The sequence below is a fragment of the Mobula hypostoma genome, chromosome 1, assembly GCF_963921235.1.
Source record: "Mobula hypostoma chromosome 1, sMobHyp1.1, whole genome shotgun sequence".
NCBI classification, from domain to species: domain Eukaryota; kingdom Metazoa; phylum Chordata; class Chondrichthyes; order Myliobatiformes; family Myliobatidae; genus Mobula; species Mobula hypostoma.
The window spans coordinates 165,530,000-165,548,801 of record NC_086097.1 but is presented as its reverse complement, the minus strand read 5'-3'; the positions used below and the strand labels follow the sequence as shown (position 1 = coordinate 165,548,801).

The 18,802-nt window shown below is 39.5% G+C and overlaps 1 protein-coding gene across 1 annotated transcript in view; it reads right to left on the bottom strand.

Annotated features, from left to right (window-relative positions):
• Positions 1–474: 474 nt before the first annotated feature.
• Positions 475–18,802, bottom strand: part of ralbp1 (ralA binding protein 1) — a 57,373-nt gene continuing 39,045 nt past the window's right edge. The window contains exons 6-10 of the mRNA XM_063059099.1: positions 17,480–17,611; positions 14,859–14,969; positions 9,957–10,078; positions 5,737–5,863; positions 475–1,644 (exon numbers count right to left, since the gene is read on the bottom strand). Coding sequence (XP_062915169.1) covers positions 1,375–1,644; positions 5,737–5,863; positions 9,957–10,078; positions 14,859–14,969; positions 17,480–17,611 — 762 coding nt within the window. The 3' untranslated portion in view covers positions 475–1,374. The remainder of the gene's footprint in view (positions 1,645–5,736; positions 5,864–9,956; positions 10,079–14,858; positions 14,970–17,479; positions 17,612–18,802) is intronic.

The following is an 18,802-nucleotide window of genomic DNA, read 5'->3' as shown; positions in this document are numbered from 1 at the left end:
TGGTAAATGCGGGTTCTTTTTTAACATTTAAGAATAAATTGGACAGATACATGGATGGGAGGTGTATGGAGGGATATGGTCCGGGTGCAGGTCAGTGGGACTAGGCAGAAAATGGTTCGGCACAGCCAAGAAGGGCCAAAGGGCCTGTTTCTGTGCTGTAGTTTCTATGGTTTATGTTGAACTCCCTTCATTTCTTTGTCAAGATCATTAAAGCTCCACTTAACAATATTGTGAGACTATTTTCACCATACGTATGCGCTGGTAGCAGAATAAGATCCACTACAACCTTTCTGGACATCTAGACAATTAATACCAGCAACACCTACTGATCAATTTGTAAAATTAATGGAAAATATTCATATTATTCTGCTACAATCCTCACAGCCTGGGACATTTCAATTTTAGACCCATATTCTATGGAAAACAAATGAAGTTTAAAAGGCTTTTTTTTATTTTTGTGAATGAATTACACAAAAACAAAGCAAATACCTAATATTTTAACAGCAGACAAACTAATCAATTGACGATAAAAATTTAAGAGACGTTGACATTCACACCAGGCACTCTTAGTCATTAAGTGGCAATAGTTTATAAGATAATAGCACTTGAGTGGTTGAACTGAGACTGCGTTCATAAAAATCACTGCCATCACAAGTTGAAATATGGTTTACAAAAGCCTCAGCTGGCTCTGGAATGTTCAACACATGCATCGGCGTTCGAGCATTTTATTATTTTTATTTTAAATTATCGATCAGTGCAAACAACTGTACAAAAGCAGGAGTTATCGGAGGTCCAGGGCACAATCTATTTTCAGGTTGGTATTTCTGTAAACGCCGTAAAGATATCCCATCGATTTAATTAAATGACAAATACTGAGCTTATAAAATAAAAAGCTAACAAAGGAGAAATTACTGACAACCACATAACATTCAACAATTTTGCTCATAGTAACAATTTAGTTCATGTTCATCCATGTTTATTGTTTTAAAGGCCTCTACTCTGAACATTCCTGGTACCGAATGATCCTTAGCTAGAAATATAGATTTTTATTTAATAGGGAAAATTCAGTTAAAATAAAGTATTTCCACATGCATAATTAAAAACAAAAAATGGCCCAGAGTCTTCACAGTCCTTCTAACAAAACAGAACCCCATTTTCTACTTTTTAAAAAAAATTCAAATGATTTGTCTAATGCGCTTACCAAACACCATTTCACCTCATTGCTTTTGACCTTATAATTGGGATATCATTGGAATCTTTTATTCACCAAAAATGTAGAGAAAGATTTTAACAACTGTTACAGTTCACCGCTTGTACAGCTTTCTGGTCAAAGATTTAAGTGCAGCTGCAATGCAACAAATTGCTTGGAGCTCTTCAGATTGAAGTCTCCTTACGATCTTTACTTGGAGAGGGTTTTAACGTTTCCTTCACAGACTTGGGTTGCTCATGTGCAATTCTCGCATCGCTTACAGCATCTCTGTGCTGGAGAGCACCAGTGGCATTATCTCCCCGTTCTTCTCCATCCTCCTGAGGCTGTTGTTCTTGTTTCAGTCTTTGCATTTGCAACAGTCGAAGCTGCACTCGCAGCTCAATAATGGCTTCTCGTTCATCATGGATTGCTTGGTTCAGATGGTTGTTCTTCACCTTATACAAGAATAAATGAATATTAACAGTTGGCACATTAACATTATTTCTCATTTCTGAAATTCAAAAATACATATTCTTATACTTTGGAAAAGCATCATCATCTCTGAAGTCTTACATTTGCCAGGTTATAGATGGAAGGTGCTGGATGAAGACAGGGTTATACAGCATAGAAACAGGCTCTTTGGTTCAACTCATCCATGTTGACCAAGATACTCATCTGAGCTAGTCCAACTTGCCTGCATTTGGCTCCCAACCCCTAGGCCCTTTTTATCCATATACCTGTATCTGCTTCTTCTGGCAGCTCATTCCATATACACCCACCCACCCACTGTGTGGAAAAGGATGTCCCTTTTAAACTACTTCCCTCACATATTAAACCTTTGCTCGATAAACTTTAACTCCCCTACCCTGGGAAAAAGGACCATGAACATCCACCTTTATCTACTCCCCTCATAATTTTATCTTCCTCTGCAAGGGGAATGCCCTAGCAGAGGAGAAGAGGCGAGCTATAATGATAGGAGATGCATTGGTTAGGGAACATACAGGCGGTTCTGTAGATGAGAACGAGAGTCCCACATAGTATGTTATCTCCCGGTTGCCAGAATCAGGGACAACTCAAATCAAGTCCACAACATTCTTACGTGGGAGGATGAAGAGCCAGAGATCATGGTCTGTGTCAGTACTAATGATATGGGTAGGACGGATAACAAAGTGCTGCAAAGTAAGTTCAGAGAGTTAGGTGCTAAGTTAAAGGACAGGACTTCCAGGGCTGTTACCCATGCCACATGCTAGTGAGGCCGGAAATAGGAAGATCATATAGTTTAACACACAGCTAAGGAAATGGTGTAGGAAGGAGGGCTTAAAATTTTAGTATCATTTGGCTCTCTTCCAGGAAAAATGCGACCTGTACAGAGGGACAGTTTGCACCTGAACTGGACGGAGGCTATATCCTTGCAGGAAGGTTTGCTAGTGCCGTACGGGGGGGGGGGGGGGGGGGGGGTTAAAATTATAGTTTCAGAGGGGTGGGAAGAAGACTGTCAGAGCAGATAACACACATAAAAGTTGCTGGTGAATGCAGCAGGCCAGGCAGCATCTCTAGGAAGAGGTACAGTCGACATTTTGGGCTGAGACCCTTCATCAGGAACCAGCAACTTTTATGTGTGTTGCTTGAAATTCCAGCATCTGCAGATTTCCTCATGTCAGAGCAGATAGTGGAGTGGTTGTGGGAAGATGTTGTTAAGCCTACAAAATCAGGAGTCAAAAGACTAAGCATGGTAGGCATAATGTGCTGAAGTGTGTATATTTCAATGTAAGGAGTATTATAGGAAAGATGGATGAGCTTAGGGCATGGATCAGCATGAGGAATTATGACATTGTCCTGCCCCTCATGCAGCCAAGTCTCACTAATGGCTACAATGTTCCAGGGTTCTGTTGTTTTAGATGTGACAGAGTAGGAGGGAATAAAAGGAAAAGGGGTGGTTTTACTACTTCAAGAAAAGGTCATGGTGGTGCTCAGATAGAACAGACTGGACAGCTCTGTCCCACTGGGGCTGTATGAGTGGGACTGAAGAATAAGAACAGGATGACCACATTAATGTGATATTATAACCCACCCAGAAATCCGCAGGATTTAGAGCAGCAAATTTGTACAGAGATTGCAGGTTGTTGCAAGAAACTTAAGAATGTGAAAATAGGTGATTTTAGCTTTCCACACATTGACTGGAACTCCCATTGTGTAAAAGAGTTGGATAGGATACTTGTCAAATGTGTTCAAGAAAGTTTCCTTAATCAGTACATAGAAGTCAACTAGAGAGAGTGTGATACTAGATCTCCTATTATGGAATGAGACAAGACAGGTGACATAAGATTATGTAGGGGAACACTGTCCATCTAGTGATCAGAATGCCATTAGTTTCAAGATAATTACAGAGAAAGATAGGTCTGGTCCTCAGGTTGAGATTCTAAATTGGAGAAAGGTGATGGTTGGACAGATGTACTTGGTAAGTGGAAGGTCTACAAAAGTGAAATTTTGAGAGTACAGAGCTTGTATATTTCTGTCAAAATAAAAGGCAAGGATAACAGGTTTGGGGAACCTTGATTTTCGAGAGAGATTGAGGCCTTAGGGGGTGCATAGTAGGCATACGCAGGAAGAAGCAAATTAGGTATTTGAGGACTATAAAAAAATGCAAGAGAACACTATTGGAGATCAGGAGGGATAAAAGGCAGCATGAAGTTGCTCTAGCAGGCAAAGTGAAGGATAATCACAAGGGCTTCTACAGATATATTAAGAGCAAGTGGATAGCAAGAGACAAAATTGGTCCTTTGGAAGATCAGAGTGCTCATCTGTACATGGAGCCAAAAGGGGGGGGTGGGGGGGAATTGTAAATGGATTTTCACAACTGTATTTACTTGGGAGATGGATAGACCTATAGATTTTAGGTAAAGTAGCAGTGAAGTCATGAAACCTATAGATTACTGAGGAGGTGGTGTTTGCTCTATTGCGGCAAATCCTCAAGGCCTGGCAAAGTGTTCCCTTGGACACAATGGGAGGCTAGTGCAGAAATTACAGGGGCCCTAGCAGAGATATTTGAAATGTCCTCAGCCACACGTGAGTTGTTGGAGGATAGCTGATGTTGTTTTGTTGTTTAAGAAAGGCTCTAAGAATAATCCATGAAATAAGAGGCTGGTAAGCCTGACATTAGTAGTGGGTAAATTATTGGAAAGTATTCTAGGAACTGGATATGTAAGTATTTAGATAGACAGGGATTAAGGATAGTCGTCATGGCTTTGTGCGTGGTAGGTCGTATCTAACCAATCTGAGTGAGTTTTGAGGAAGTTACCAGGAAAGTTGAAGAAGCCTACGCCGTGAATGTTGCCTACATGAACATTAGCAAGGCCTTTGACAAGGTCCTCCATGGGAGGTTGATCAAGGTTCAGTCACTTGGCATTCGAGATGAGGAGGTAAATTGGGTTAGACGTTGACTTTGCAGGAGAGCCTGAGAGTGGTAGAAGATGGTTGCCTCTCTGACTGGAGCCCTGTGACAAGTATTGATGCTGAGTCCGTTGTTGTTTGCCATCTATATCAACGATCTTGATGATAATGTGGTAAACTGGATCAGCAAATTTGCAGATGACACTGAGATTGGTGGTGTAGTGGAAATCAAGGAAGACTATGCAGCGGGATCTGGACGAGGTGGAAAAATAGCAGATGGTATTTAATGCAGCCAAGTGTGAGGTGTTGCACTTTGGGAGGACAAAGCAGGGTGGGACTTGCACAATGAGTGGTAGGGCACTGAAGAATGTGGTAGAACAGAGAGGGATCTAGAAATACAGATCCATAATTCTTAGAAAGTAGTGTGACAGGTAGATAGAGTTGTAAAGAAAGCTTACATAATTGGCCTTCATTAATCAAAGTACTGAGTACAGGAGTTGGGATGTTATATTGAAGCTGTATAAGATGTTGATTAGCCTAATTTGAAGTTCTGGTCACCTACCTACAGGACAATTGTCAATAAGACTGTAAGAGTGCAAAGAAATAAAATTTACAAGAATGCTGCCAGGACTCGAGGACCCAGGTTATATGGAAAGGCTGAATAGGTTAGGACTTTGCTGTAGTGCTCTATGACTCTATAAGGTTGCCATTCAACCTCCTATTATCCCAGCATATCCAATCTCTCCTTATATTTCAAGCCTTCCAGTCTGGCAACCTCTTCATGAATTCTTTATGCACCCTTTGGATCTTGTGCCCATTTGGGAACCTCAGCAGGTCTGCACTTAATGGATTGACTGATTCTATACATTCATTGGTATGTTAGTACTTCCATTATTTTCAGCAGTTGGCTGGAGATTACAGTACTTTGTAGTGAATTACTCTCAACGTAGAACATCCTGAAACAAAGGAAGGGACGAAGATTCTGATTAGTTAATATAACTCTTCCTAGCCAATTAAATCTCTGGGTGTTAAATTTCCAGAACTCTAATAATTTTAGCTATGAAAAAATAAAGTACATGAAAATGATCTGACTAAAGATTTACTAATACCAATAAACTAAATTGTTTGTACAGCTTTGTAATTCTGTTATAAATTACCTCCAACTCTTCATTTTGTCGCTGAAGATCTTCCAGGATGAGCTGCAGCTCCTCCTCATCCTCACTTTCACTCTCACTTTCAGAAGAGTACTCCTCTGTTTCACTACGACCATGCTGTTGCTGACGGCTATGAAACAAACAGCACAAAAACATTCTAATTTGGCAGGGGATGGGAAATGGAGTGATAGTGCTGAGAAAGAGGTAGTTGGTTTACAAACAGGCACTGCGCAGTGAGACTCCCAGCAAGGAGAGGCTGATGATAGGGCAAAATTGAGTTGCAATGTAAAAGGCAGACAAAATTGAAAAGGATGAATACAGGACTGAAGGTGTTGTATTTGAATGCACGCATTATACGGAATAAGGTAGATGAACTTGTAGCACAGTTACAGATTGGCATGTATGATGTGGTGGGTATCACAAAATCATGGCTGAAATTAGATAATAACTAAGAGCTTAACATCCAAGGCTACACATTGTATCGAAAGGACAAGCAGGTAGGCAGAGGGGGTGGCATGGCTCTGTTGGTAAAAAATAATGAAATCAAAACATTAGAAAGAGGTGACATTGGGTTGGAAGGTACTGAATAGTTGTGGGTAGAGCTAAGGAACTGCAAGGGTAAAAATATCCCCAAACGGTATTAAGGAAGTGGTCTACAAATTACAACAAAAGATAGAAAATGCATGGCAAAAGGGCAATGTTACAATAGACAAAGAGGAGTTCAATATGCAGGTAATTTGGGAAAATCAGGTTGCTGTTGGATTCCAAGAGGAGGAATTTATAGAATGTGTATGAGTGGGCTTTTTAGAGCAGCTTGAGGTGAGCCTACTAGATCAGTTATTCTGGATAGGATATTTTGCAATGAACTGGAAATGATTAGAACTTAAGGTAAAAGAAATCTTAAGGGCAACTGATCATGATATGATCAAATTCACCCTGAAATTTGAGAAGGAGAAGCTAAAGTCAGATGCATCATTATTACAGTGAAGTAAAGGGAATTACAGAAGCATGAGAGAGGTGTTGGCCAAAATTGATCAGAAATGAACACTAGCAGGGACCACGGCAGAGCAGCAATGGCTGGAATTTCTGGAAGCAATTCAGAAGGCACAGGCTATATACATCCCAAAGAGGAAGAAGTATTCTAAAGGCAAGATGACACAACCATGGCTAACAAGAGAAATCAAAGCCAACATAAAAGCCAAAGAGGGGGCATATAATAGAGCAAAAATTAGTGGGAAGTAAGAGGATTGGGGAGCTTTTAAAAACCAACAGAAGACAACTAAAAAAGTCATCAAGAAGGAAAAGATGGAATACGAAAGTAAATCAGCCAACAATATTGAAGAGAATACCTAAAGTTTCTTCAGATACATAAAATGTAAAAGAGAGGTGAGAGTGGATATCAGATCATATCAGGTCATGCTACAGCATCTCATTTGGGTTGTCTGGGCTCTGACTTAGCCATTCCAAAACACAAATTTTCTTCTTTTTAAACCATTCCGTTGTTGATTACTCTTGTGTTTTGGATCATTGTCTTGTTGCATCATCTAACTCCTTTTAAAGCTTCAGGTGATAAGAGTGCGACCCTGACATTCTCCTGCAAAATGTTTTGATACAATTTTGAATTCATTGTTCCCTCAACAATTGCAAGCTGTCCAGGTCCTGAGACAGCAAAGCAGTCCCAAACCATGATACTCTTTCCACCATGCTTCACAGTTGGGAGGAGCTTTTAGTGTTGGTGTGTAGTGCCCTTTTACCTCCAAACATAGCAGTGTGTGTTTCTGCCAAAAAGTTCAACTTTTGTCTCATCTGTCCACAGCACATTGTCCCAGAAGCGTTGTAGAATATCCAGGTGGTCTTTTGCCAACTTGAGGTGTGCAGCAATGTTTTGCTTTGGAGAGTAGTGGTTTCCTCAGTGGTGTACTTCCATGAACACTATTCCTGTTCCGTGTTTTTCTTATAGTGGATAAATGAACAAACATTTTAGCACGTTCTAGAGATTTCTGCAGGTCTGTTGCTGTTACCCTTGGGTTCTTTTTCACCTCCTTCAGTATTGCACATTGTGTTCTTAGTGTGATCCTTGCAGTACGCCCACTCCTAGGGAAATTAGCAAAAGTATTCAGTTTCCTCCACTTGTAGACAATTTCTTACTGTGGACTGCTGACTACTCAGCTCTTCAGAAATGCTTTTGCAGCCTTTTCCAGCTTTATGCATCTCGACAATTCTTATTCTGAGGTCGTCTGAAAGTTGTTTTGATTGAGACATGGTGCACATAAACAGATCTTTCTAGAGATGAGCAGGCTCTGCAGTAACCTGACTCTGTGTATCTATTTTAAAGGGCAGACCATCCCAATCTCATCTCATTGATTGGAACACCTGACTCCAAATAGCTTTTGTCGAACCCCAGAGGTTCACATACTCTTTCAAACCTAGGCTGTGATTGTTTAAATGGTGTACTCAGTATTGATGAGAAGTACAACAATTGTTTGTGAGTTATTAGTTTAGGCAGATTGTGTTTGTCTATTATTGTAACTTAGATGAAGCTCAGACCACATTTTATGAGTAATTAATGCAGAAAACCAGGTAATTGGAAAGGGTTCACAAAATTTTTCTTGCAATTATATATTTAAGCACATGTTGATAGATTTTTTTTATTGGTCAGGATATGCAGGGATAAGGGGGAGAAGGCAGGAGATTGGGGCTAAGAGGGAAAATGGATCAGCCATGATGAAATAGTGGAGCCGACTTGACGGGGCAGATGGCCTAATAAAACCTTATTTCACTCAGCACTGAGCCACATTTTAAGAAACATTGTTTGTATATTTTTCTGATTCTCAAACCAAGTCTATCACATCACGTGACCATCAAACTCAGTACTGCTATTAAACTGTTCTCATGCTTCCAACCAGGTAGTTACTGATTCTAACCAACATTTCAATGACAAGCTCTGAAATCTTCTTCAGGGATGATGCCTAGGCATGTCTAGTCTGATAGTATATATACCCCCGTCATCCATCCCTCCTGATTGGTGAGTCCTCAGGAGGGATGAACGACGGGGGTATAAATACCACTAGACTAGACATGCCCTAGGCATCAGCTCTGAAGAAGACAGCAAAGTTTGTCATTGAAATGTTGGTTAAAGTCAATACCTGTACCTGTCTAGAAGCCTGAGAAGAGTTTATTAGTCATATGTACCAGAGAAACACTTGCCATTCAGTACTTGCCATTTTAAGCAGAAGCAGATATCACTGAATGAAATAGAGCCGCAAATGCCAAGCCAGCTGAATCAGTTTAAAGTGAATTGGATTGATTTCCTCATTTACAAGAGATTTGGGTTTGCTGCAAGAAAGGGCAAAGACACAAGAGACTGCCTCCCAATTTATATAAATGACTGGGATAAACATTTGGCTGCCAAATTTGCTGATTATGTAGGACAGCAAACTGAAGAAGGCATAAAGAAGCTCCAAAAAGCGAAATGGATAGTTAAGTGTGGTACGCAACAATTTTGGCAAATGGAGGGTTGTGTGGGAAAATGTGAAAATGCCCATTTTGATAGGAAAGATTACAAAAAAAAATTATCTAAATGGCAAAAGAATACAGAGCTCTGAGTTACAGAGTGATCAAGGTGCCCTAGTGTATGTTTCACAAATGGCAGCAAGTGGTTATGAAATCTACCACAATGTCATGGTTTATTGCTTGGGAACTTGTTTAAAGGAGGTTTTGTTTCACTTTTATAGGTACTGGTGAGACCTCATCAGCGATGCTGAGTATCATTTTGGTCTCCTTAGTTAATAAAGGACATAAATGTGTTAGCATTTCAGAGGTTTGCCACAGTAGTACTTGTAATAGGCAGTTTACCTTATGATGAAAGATTAGACAAATGAAGCTAATATCCTATGGAGTTTCGAAGAATGAAAGGGGACTTGGTTCAAACTCAAGATCCTGAGTCTGACAGGGTGGATGTGGAGAGGGTGCTTTCTCCCATGGGAGAATCTTTTTTCTGAGATTCATGACAATTTGAAACTCTTTTGCGAAGGGCAGTGGAAGCTTGGTCTTTGTAATAATAAGGTAGATTGATTGGAATGCAGACCTGCAGTTACAATCACCTTCACCCTATTAAATAGTGGAGCACCTTTGATGGGCCAAGTTTCTTATTGCCCCAAATTGTAACATTCATATGTACAAGAGTTTAAACAATGTTCTCTGTACTACAGCATTTTACTTACCTCTGAATTTCTGCAATCTCTGCTCTAAGACGTTCAATTTCTTCTTTTTCAGATGCAATCTGTCTTCGTAAAAACTGCTCCATGGCCAGCAATTCTTCCTGTTCGGTCAGGATTTCATTCTCCTTTAAAACAATTCTTCAATGTGAGAATGAAAGCAACTTGAGAATGACAAAAAGGTGACATCAAAGTGGAGAGGGGTAAACTACATAAGTATCACATATCATGGGGAAGACAGCATGTTTTAATGATTTAAACCAATGGATATGGAGCACATTACTAATCTGAAACTATATTATCTTCCATTTGTTTTCTTCTTAGTCAATGAATTATGTAGTATAGGACTACAATTACTAGAGATCTCCAGTTCCTTATATAAGTAAAGATTCTCACAGATAAATTTTGATACAATCATAGTTGCATACAAATTTTGATACAAATAGTTGCATTTAAGTCCATCCTAACCCTTTCCAGTCATCATCAATCATATCACTACAAGTGCTGACTTTAACCATCCTCAGCCATAGTACAATACATCTGATGGTCATAAAATGGTCTCCTGTACACTGTAGAAACTAAACATTGTAGAGCATCTGTGTTTAATCTGCTGGGATGACCTGAAGCTCCCTGTTGCTTGCTACTTTAATTCTCCATCCCACCCTAACCTGCCTGTGCAACTCTATCCTCAACTTATCAGAGATTCCTTATCTATCCTCCCATTTTCTCTGCAAGTTAAAGGTAATGTCGTTCTCTTTTCCCCACATCCTGAAACATCTTCCACAGATGCTGCCTGACCTGTTGAGTGGTACTAGCATTTTCAATTTTTACTTCAGATTTCCTACAATTTAAAAAATTTCTATGCTTAAGATTTTAGCTAGGCACAGTTGGATATAAATGGGCTGGTTTGGAAAAAGTGGGCTTTGGGGGCCAATGTAGCATGTTTCCAAGTCCCTGAAGTCCTGCTAATTATACCAACTTTAGAGACTTAGCTTAAATGCTAAAAACCTCAAACCATCGTAAATACATAAGGAGAGCTAAAAAAAAAAGTGAATTAGTTGAGGGTGATGGTGAGGAGTTGCAGGTGGTGAAGAGTATGAAACAAACATTGAGGGATAGCAATATTTTAGTTTAAAACTTGGAATTCATGCCTCATTTTGCCCAATGGCATATATTCCAAAAACTGACTTGAGAACAAGGAGATAGATGGTTGCAAAAACAAGTTTGTGAACCCTTTGCAATTACCTGGTTTTCTGCATTAATTACTCATAAAACGTGGTCTGATCTTCACCTAAGTCACAATTATAGACAAAGACGATCTGCCTAAACTAATAACACACAATCACTAATCCAGTGAGAGTGATAGCTCTCGACATCAAAGCAGCATTTGACCGAGCATGGCATCAAGGTGCCCTAACTAAAATGGAGTCAATGGGAATCAGAGGGAAAACCCTCCGCTGGTTGGAATCATACCTGACACAAAGGAAAATGGTTCTGGTGGTTGGAGATCAGTCATTTCATCCTCAGGACATCACTGCAGGAGTTCCTCAGGGAAGTGTCCTAGGACCAAACATCTTCAGCTGCTTCATCAATGACCTTCCTTCCATCATAAGGTCAGAAGTGGGGATGTTCGCAGATGACTGCAGAATGCTCTGCACCATTCGTGACTCCTCAGATAGTGCACTAGTTCATACCTAAATGCACTAGGACCTGAGCGATATCCAGGCTTAGGCTGACAAGTGGCAAGTAACGTTCAAGCCACACAACTGCCAGGCAATGACCATCTCCAACAAGAGAGGCTCTAACCATCATCCATTGACATTCAGTGGCATCACCTTCACTGAATCCCCTACTATCAACATCCTGGGGGTTACCATTGACAGGAAACTGAACTGGTCTAGCCATATAAATACCGTAGCTACCAGAGCAGGTCAAAGGCTAGGAATCCTGTGGTGTGTAACTCACCTTCTGATTCCCCAAAGCCTGTCCACCATCTATAAGGCTCAGGTCAGGAGTGTAATGGAATGCTCACCACTCAGCTGGATGAGTGCAGCTCCATCAACTCTCAAGAATTTTGACAACATCCAGTACATGGCAGCTCACTTGATTGGTACCCCTTCCACAAGCATCCAATCCTCCACCATTGACGAACAGTTGTAGCAGTGTCTACTATCTACAAGGTGCACTGCAACAGTGTAACAAAGTTCCTAAGGCAGCACCTTCCAGACCCACAACCACTACCATCTAGAAGAATAGCAGACACCTGGAAACACCACCACTCGGAAATCCGCCTCCCCATGCCACTCAGCATCCTGACTTGGAAATAAATCGCCATTCCTTCATTATCGCTGGGTCAAAATCATGGAATTTCCTCCCTAACAGCACTGTAGGTGTACCTACACCTCAGAGACTGCAGCAGTTCAAGGAGGCAACTCATCACCACCTTCTCAACGGCAACTAGGGATGGGCAATAAATGCTGGCTTAGCTGGCGACACCCACATCCAGTAAATGAATAATTTTTTTTAAAAATTGTATATCCTCTTGTCAATATTGAGTACACCATTTAAACAATCACAGTCTAGGTTCAAAAAAGTATGTGAACCTCTGGGGTAATGCCTTCTACAAAAGCTATTTGGAGTTAGGTGTTCCAATCAATGAGATGATATTGGAGGTGTGGGGTGTAGAGGTGCCTTGCCCTATAAAAAAGACACACAAAATCAGGTTTTTGACAGAGCCTGCTTTTCTCAAGAAAGGTCTGTTTATGTGCACCATCCCTCAATCAAAACAACTTTCAGAGGACATTAGAAGAATTGTAGAGATGCATGAAGCTGGAAATGGCTACAAAACATTTCTAAAGACCCGAGTGTTCCATCAGTCCACAGTAAGAGAAATTGTCCACAAATGGATGTCCTAGAAGTGGGCATCCTGCAAAGATCACACCAAGAGCACAACATGCAATGCTGAAGGAGGTGAAAAAGAAGCCAAGGGTAACAGCAAAAGATTTGGAGGAAAAAGGGCACTGCACACCTACACCTCATCCCAACTGTAAAGCGCGGTGCAAAGAGCTTCCTAGTTTGGGGCTGCTTTGCTGCTTCAGGGACTGGAGTTGAGGGGAAAATGAATTCAAAATTGTATCAAAACATTTTACAGGAGAACATCAGGGTAGAAGTTGGATGATACAACAAGAAATGATTCAAAACACAAGAGTAAATCAGAAATAGATTGGTTTAAAATTAAGAAAATGTGTGTTTTGGAATGGCTGTCAGTTTCCAGACCTTAACCCAATTGAGATGCTGTGGCATGACCTGAAGGCTGTTCATGCAAAATATCCCCAAAATATTGATAAAACTGGAATAGTTTTGTATGGAGGAATGGTCTAAAATTCCTCCTCTCCGTTATGCAAGTCTGATCAGCAGCTACAGGAAACGTTTGGTGGAGGTTATTGCTGCTAAAGGAGGTTCTACCAGTTATTAAATACAAGGGTTCACATACTTTTTCCAGACTAGACTGTGAATGGTTAAACAATGTGTTCAATAACGACAAAAAAGTACAATTTTTTGTGTGTTATTAATTTAGGCAGATTATGTTTGTCTATTACTGTGACTTAGTTGAAGATCAGACCTCAGGTTATCAGTAATTAATACAGAAAAGCAGGTACTTGCAAAGGATTCACAAACCTTTTCTTGTAAATGTAGATAGCTCACCACAGAATTAAAACAATTCAACATCCTTTAGAATTCACAATTAAGGGCAACCAAGATGATTTTCTGCCATAATTTCAACCCTAGCCTATTTTAGACTGCTCAGTTTTAATAACATATTTTCCATGAAACTCAATTCTTTGAAGAATTCAATTCTTCTTAGTGTATTTTTTTTGTATTCTAGCCATCAACTCTAGCCATTTTCCAGTTCTGATCAGTTGGCTGTTTACTAAGCACTGCCAATTAACTTGGACCAAACCTTCTTATCTCACAGTACTCAGAGTCTGGCTGCATCACTGCGTGGTACAGAAAGTGTAAGGCACTGGATCACAAGTCCCTACAGAAGATAATAAAACCTGCCCTGGAGGACACTGGAGTCTCCTTCCCCACTATTTGTGATATTTTCTGGGAACATCGTAGACAAAGAGCCCAAAGCATTGCTGAGGATCCCTATCATCCATCCCACCATCTCTTTGACCCACTATCATCAGGAAGGAGGTACAGAAACATCAGGACTGGGACTGCCAAACTGGGTAAGAGCTTCTTCCCTCAGGCTTTGAGATTTAATGAATACCCTACCACCACTGAGGTCTCGTCACCAGGACAGCAAGCTGTTTACTATTTACCTGTGGAGCACACTACATGTATATTGAATTATATTCTATTTTATTCACTTACGGTAATATTTTTGTTTTATGTGCTATGTGTGATATATGCTTTGTAGGTGCACCGTGGTCTAGAAAAACATTGTTTTATTTGGTTGTATATATATACAGTAAGAGGTACAATAAACTTGAACACAAACAAAAGGCAATTTTCTAGAGTGCCTTATGAACTTCGAAGATACGTATGTACAAAGTCTCACACCTATGTTTTGAATCTCCTTATAGTGCTTTGTTTTCTTTCTCCTTCGAAAGGCAGAGTTCTGCATTTCTTCAGCTAAATAGTTACATATTTTGGCAGTTTATAACTCCTAGGTCTGCAGATATTTTTCTTATTAACATTTCCAAATTTTGTGTCACGTGCATTCTTCCAATTTGTGCAACTAGGACCCAAGCCAAAATCATTCTGTGTTTCCATCCCCTTTAAAATGAGTTAAAACCTTTGTGAAACTAACCATTAGCTCAGATAATATCTCAAGAACAAAAGGACAAACTGGCATTTTAAGCATTAAGTAGGATTATATCATATTGCAGCTGAGCATACCTGAGCTAGTAGAATATTAATGACCTCCTCTTCATTCTCATTCATTTCTTCTTTAGAAACGTCTTCCTTTGAAAGGCTAGCAATTTCTTGAGCAATCTTTGTTTCACATTCCTATAATTACATAGAAGCAAACAGATAAAATCACTGACATGTTTTGAGTATTTCTATTACGTCAACAATTTCTCCTGTCTATTAGATGCACTCTTCCGATTTGTATTCCACTTAGGTACTATAATGATTCCACTTTCTCAGGCAAATGATGGATCATGTTTAAGCTGGACGGTCAGTCTTTGTCCCTGGCTAAGGGAGTCTTAAACTAGAGGTCAAAATATGAGGAGAGAGGGGACATATCAAAAGGAGTAAGTTTTTCCACACAATGTGTTGGGTATATGAAATGAGCTACCAGGGGAAGCTAGAGGGCATATAATTGCAACATTTAAAAGATATTTGGAGGGGTACAAGGATAAGAAAGGTTTAGAGAGATGGAGAATCAAACACAGACAAATAGAATTAGCTTTGATCACTACCTTGATCCAACGTGGGATTTGAAAATAAGAGCAAGAACTTTAAATTGAGCCATTGTTTAAATGGGACCCAGTATAAGTCAGCAAGCACAGGGGTGATGGGTGAATTCAGGCTGATGAGTTTTGGATTAGTCTCTTTCTAGATGATGGAAGATAGTAGATCAGGCAAGAGAGCATTATAGCTGTCAAGCATACAGTTAATAGTGACAAGGATTTCAGCAGATGAACTGAGGCCAGATGAACAGAGAAAAGAAAAATATACACTACTAACTTAAAAGTTCTGTTAGGAGTCACTGTAGATTCACTAAATGACATGGATGAGCGCGGTTTTTTAAAATTTAAGAGCCACTAACAATTTTTAGATTCAAAGTGAAAAAAGTGCATCTCTTTTCATTGCCTGTTAATAAATACAGCAGTAAAATTGGAAAACAATTCAAATGAAAGATGTATCAGGCATTTATTGTTTTGAAAGTGAGAGGCAAGGAATAAATGCTCAATATGACTCCAACATCTAAAGCTAGGTAAGAACACCTGTTTGAATCCTTACCAAATTAAGGGGGGTGACAAGTGCCCAGAATCAAAACTTCCAGAAACAGTGGGAAATATGGGAAGCTTCAACTGGGTGTAAGGGTATAATAAAAAATTGTAACAATTCAACTGAAAATTCCAATGTCCATAAGACCATAAGGCATGGGAACAGAATTAGGCCATTCAGCCCAGTGAGTCTGCTCCGCCATTCCATCACGGCTGTTCCCAGATCCCACTCAACACCATACACCTGCCTTCTTGCATATCCTTTGATGCCCTGACCAATCAAACTATCAACTTCTGCTTTAAATATACCCACGAACTTGGCCTCCACCACAGTCTGAGGCAGAGCATCCAGATTCACTATTCTCTGCTAAAAAAAATTCGTCCTTACCTCTGTTCTAAAAGGTTGCCCCTCAATTTTGAGGCTGTGCCCTCTAGTTCTGGCTACCCCCACCATGGGAAACATCCTCTCCACATCCACCTTATCTAATAAGTTCAACATTCGAGAGTTTCAATGTTTCCTGCTAATAAAAAGTTAGAATATAGTAATCTATTTCTATTGTATCAAATCTAGGATTAAAGCCTGATTTGACAATCAGCTCCATCTGTTAATTTTAAAGGCTGGATGGTTGGGGGAGGTGGCAGTGAATGAGACACAACACAATCTGGAGCAGTTGGATGACAGGTGCAAAAGCAGAATTCTGCTACTACCCTTCCCTGCCAGCTGAAGCATCAGTACCAATAACAGAACTAATGTGGTAAAATTACATATGGAGAAAGAAGAAAAAAGTCAGAGATGACAGAATTCTAATGCCATACAAAATAGTATGCAATTTTATACAGTTATGCCATCTGTTATATTTGCATAAAATTTCTAGTAAAAGTGCTTTAAGCTTACAGGAGAAATAATAGTAGCTGGGATACAAAATTACTGATAGATTATTAGTTAGCAATATAGAAAACTGAAATAATAACTAGAGACATTATGTACATCAAACAGGGAATCTCAATTAATTAAATCATTTGAATAAAAAGCTAGTGGCTGATTATTCTAAAATTTCACCAGTTCAACTAGAAACCTGGAAAGAAAATCTGCCATTTTATTCCGAGTGGCTTTTATGTCGGTGCAGTTCCAGAGCACTCCATTTGATGTAACTGTGAGTAGCATAGCAAGCCGCTTAAGTGTAACAAGTAATCTACCTTTCAGTTGTGACTCTTTCCACGTTGCAGCAATGCCCATATACACATAATAAAGATCATGTTTGCTTGTTCATAATTTTGAATTTAAAACTCTCTTGAATGTCTTTTTCAATGCACATAGCCTTTTTTTAAGTTGTTGCTGGTCTCTCATTAGGGATTGAATTCTAAATTGGAATACTGAAGGAATATTCTTATCAGTAGCATAACCTACATGAAAATGTACAGGAACACCATCTTAAGCTAAAAGCATGAAACCTTCTGACTTGATCTAAAACATTACAAACACAGATGAGGAGAATGCCTTTTAGGTTCTTCTACAACTCTTATGTTGACCTTGCCATAAAGGAAAGATCCACTGAAACTCACCTGCCTTTTAGCTTCACGAAGTTTCCGCTTTAGTGCTGTTAAAATTCGTTGCACTTCCCATAACCTCTCTTCTTTGGATAAGTCCTTTATGCCAGCTTGCAGATCTCTGTGCAAACAATTCAACAGAAATTCCTGGGGGGTGGGGGTGAAAACCGGAAGACAATAAAGTATCCAAGAGATGTAACAGAGATATATAATAAGCAAATGCCCAGTTCCCTTTAAATTTTAGTTTCCTCTAAATCAGAGGAAACCTGGGGTCCACAAATCCCTTGGTTAATGGTAGGGTTTCATGGTATATAAAAGGTTGGGAACCCCTGTTTCAAATGCTTCAACCTGGGCTAAACGATGATTACTCAAGTGAAACAAGCATTCTGGCTCATGTATCTTAGTCACTGAAAACCAATCCCACAGGGATGTGGATATCAAAACCATGGCAATAACCGTTTTTTTCCTTGAATTAAAGAGAAATCAAAAAATAAAGTTAAAATAAATTGCCACTCAAAAACAAATCTACATTCAGGAAATTTATGAAAGCAATTCATCTTAAATGCCAATCATTTGTTATACAGCTACATACACACATTGATGTGTGTTGCTTGAATTTCCAGCATCTGCAGAATTCCTCGTGTTTACATACACACTGCCTGGTCAAAAGTTGTGATTCCCTTTGGTGGAAAAGACTACAGTGGTGCTGCGAAGTTTGTGAATCCTGTAGAGGTGTATTTTGATATAAATATGACCTAAAATGTGATCAATTCTTCACATAAGTCCTAAAACTAGATAAGAGATCCCAATTAAATAACACAAAAAACATTACACTTGTTCATTTGTTAAATATTGAGAAAAATGATTGCATATTACATGTATTTGTTGGAAAAAGCATAAGGATCATTGCTTTCAGTAACTTGTGTGACCCCTTATACAGTAATGACTCTTTCTGTGGATTGATGAACACTCAGGTCTTTAGAAATGCTTCTTTAGATTTTTCCAGCTCCATGCATCTCTACAATTCTTCTTCTAAGGTCCTCTGAAAGTCGTTTTAATCGAGGCATGATGCACATAAACATAACTTTCCTGAGAAGAACAGGCTCTGTGGATAGCTTTTGTAGAAGGCATTACCCCAGAGGTTCACATACTTTTTCCAACAAATTCATGTAATATTGGGTCATTTTTCTCAATAAATAAATGAACAAATATAATGTTTTGTGTTATTTATTTCATTGTGTTCTCTTTATCTAGTTTTTAAGAGTATGTCAAGAACTCACAGTTTAGGCCATCATCATCATCAGGTGCCGTGCCCAGTTTGAGTTTTGACTGTCATGG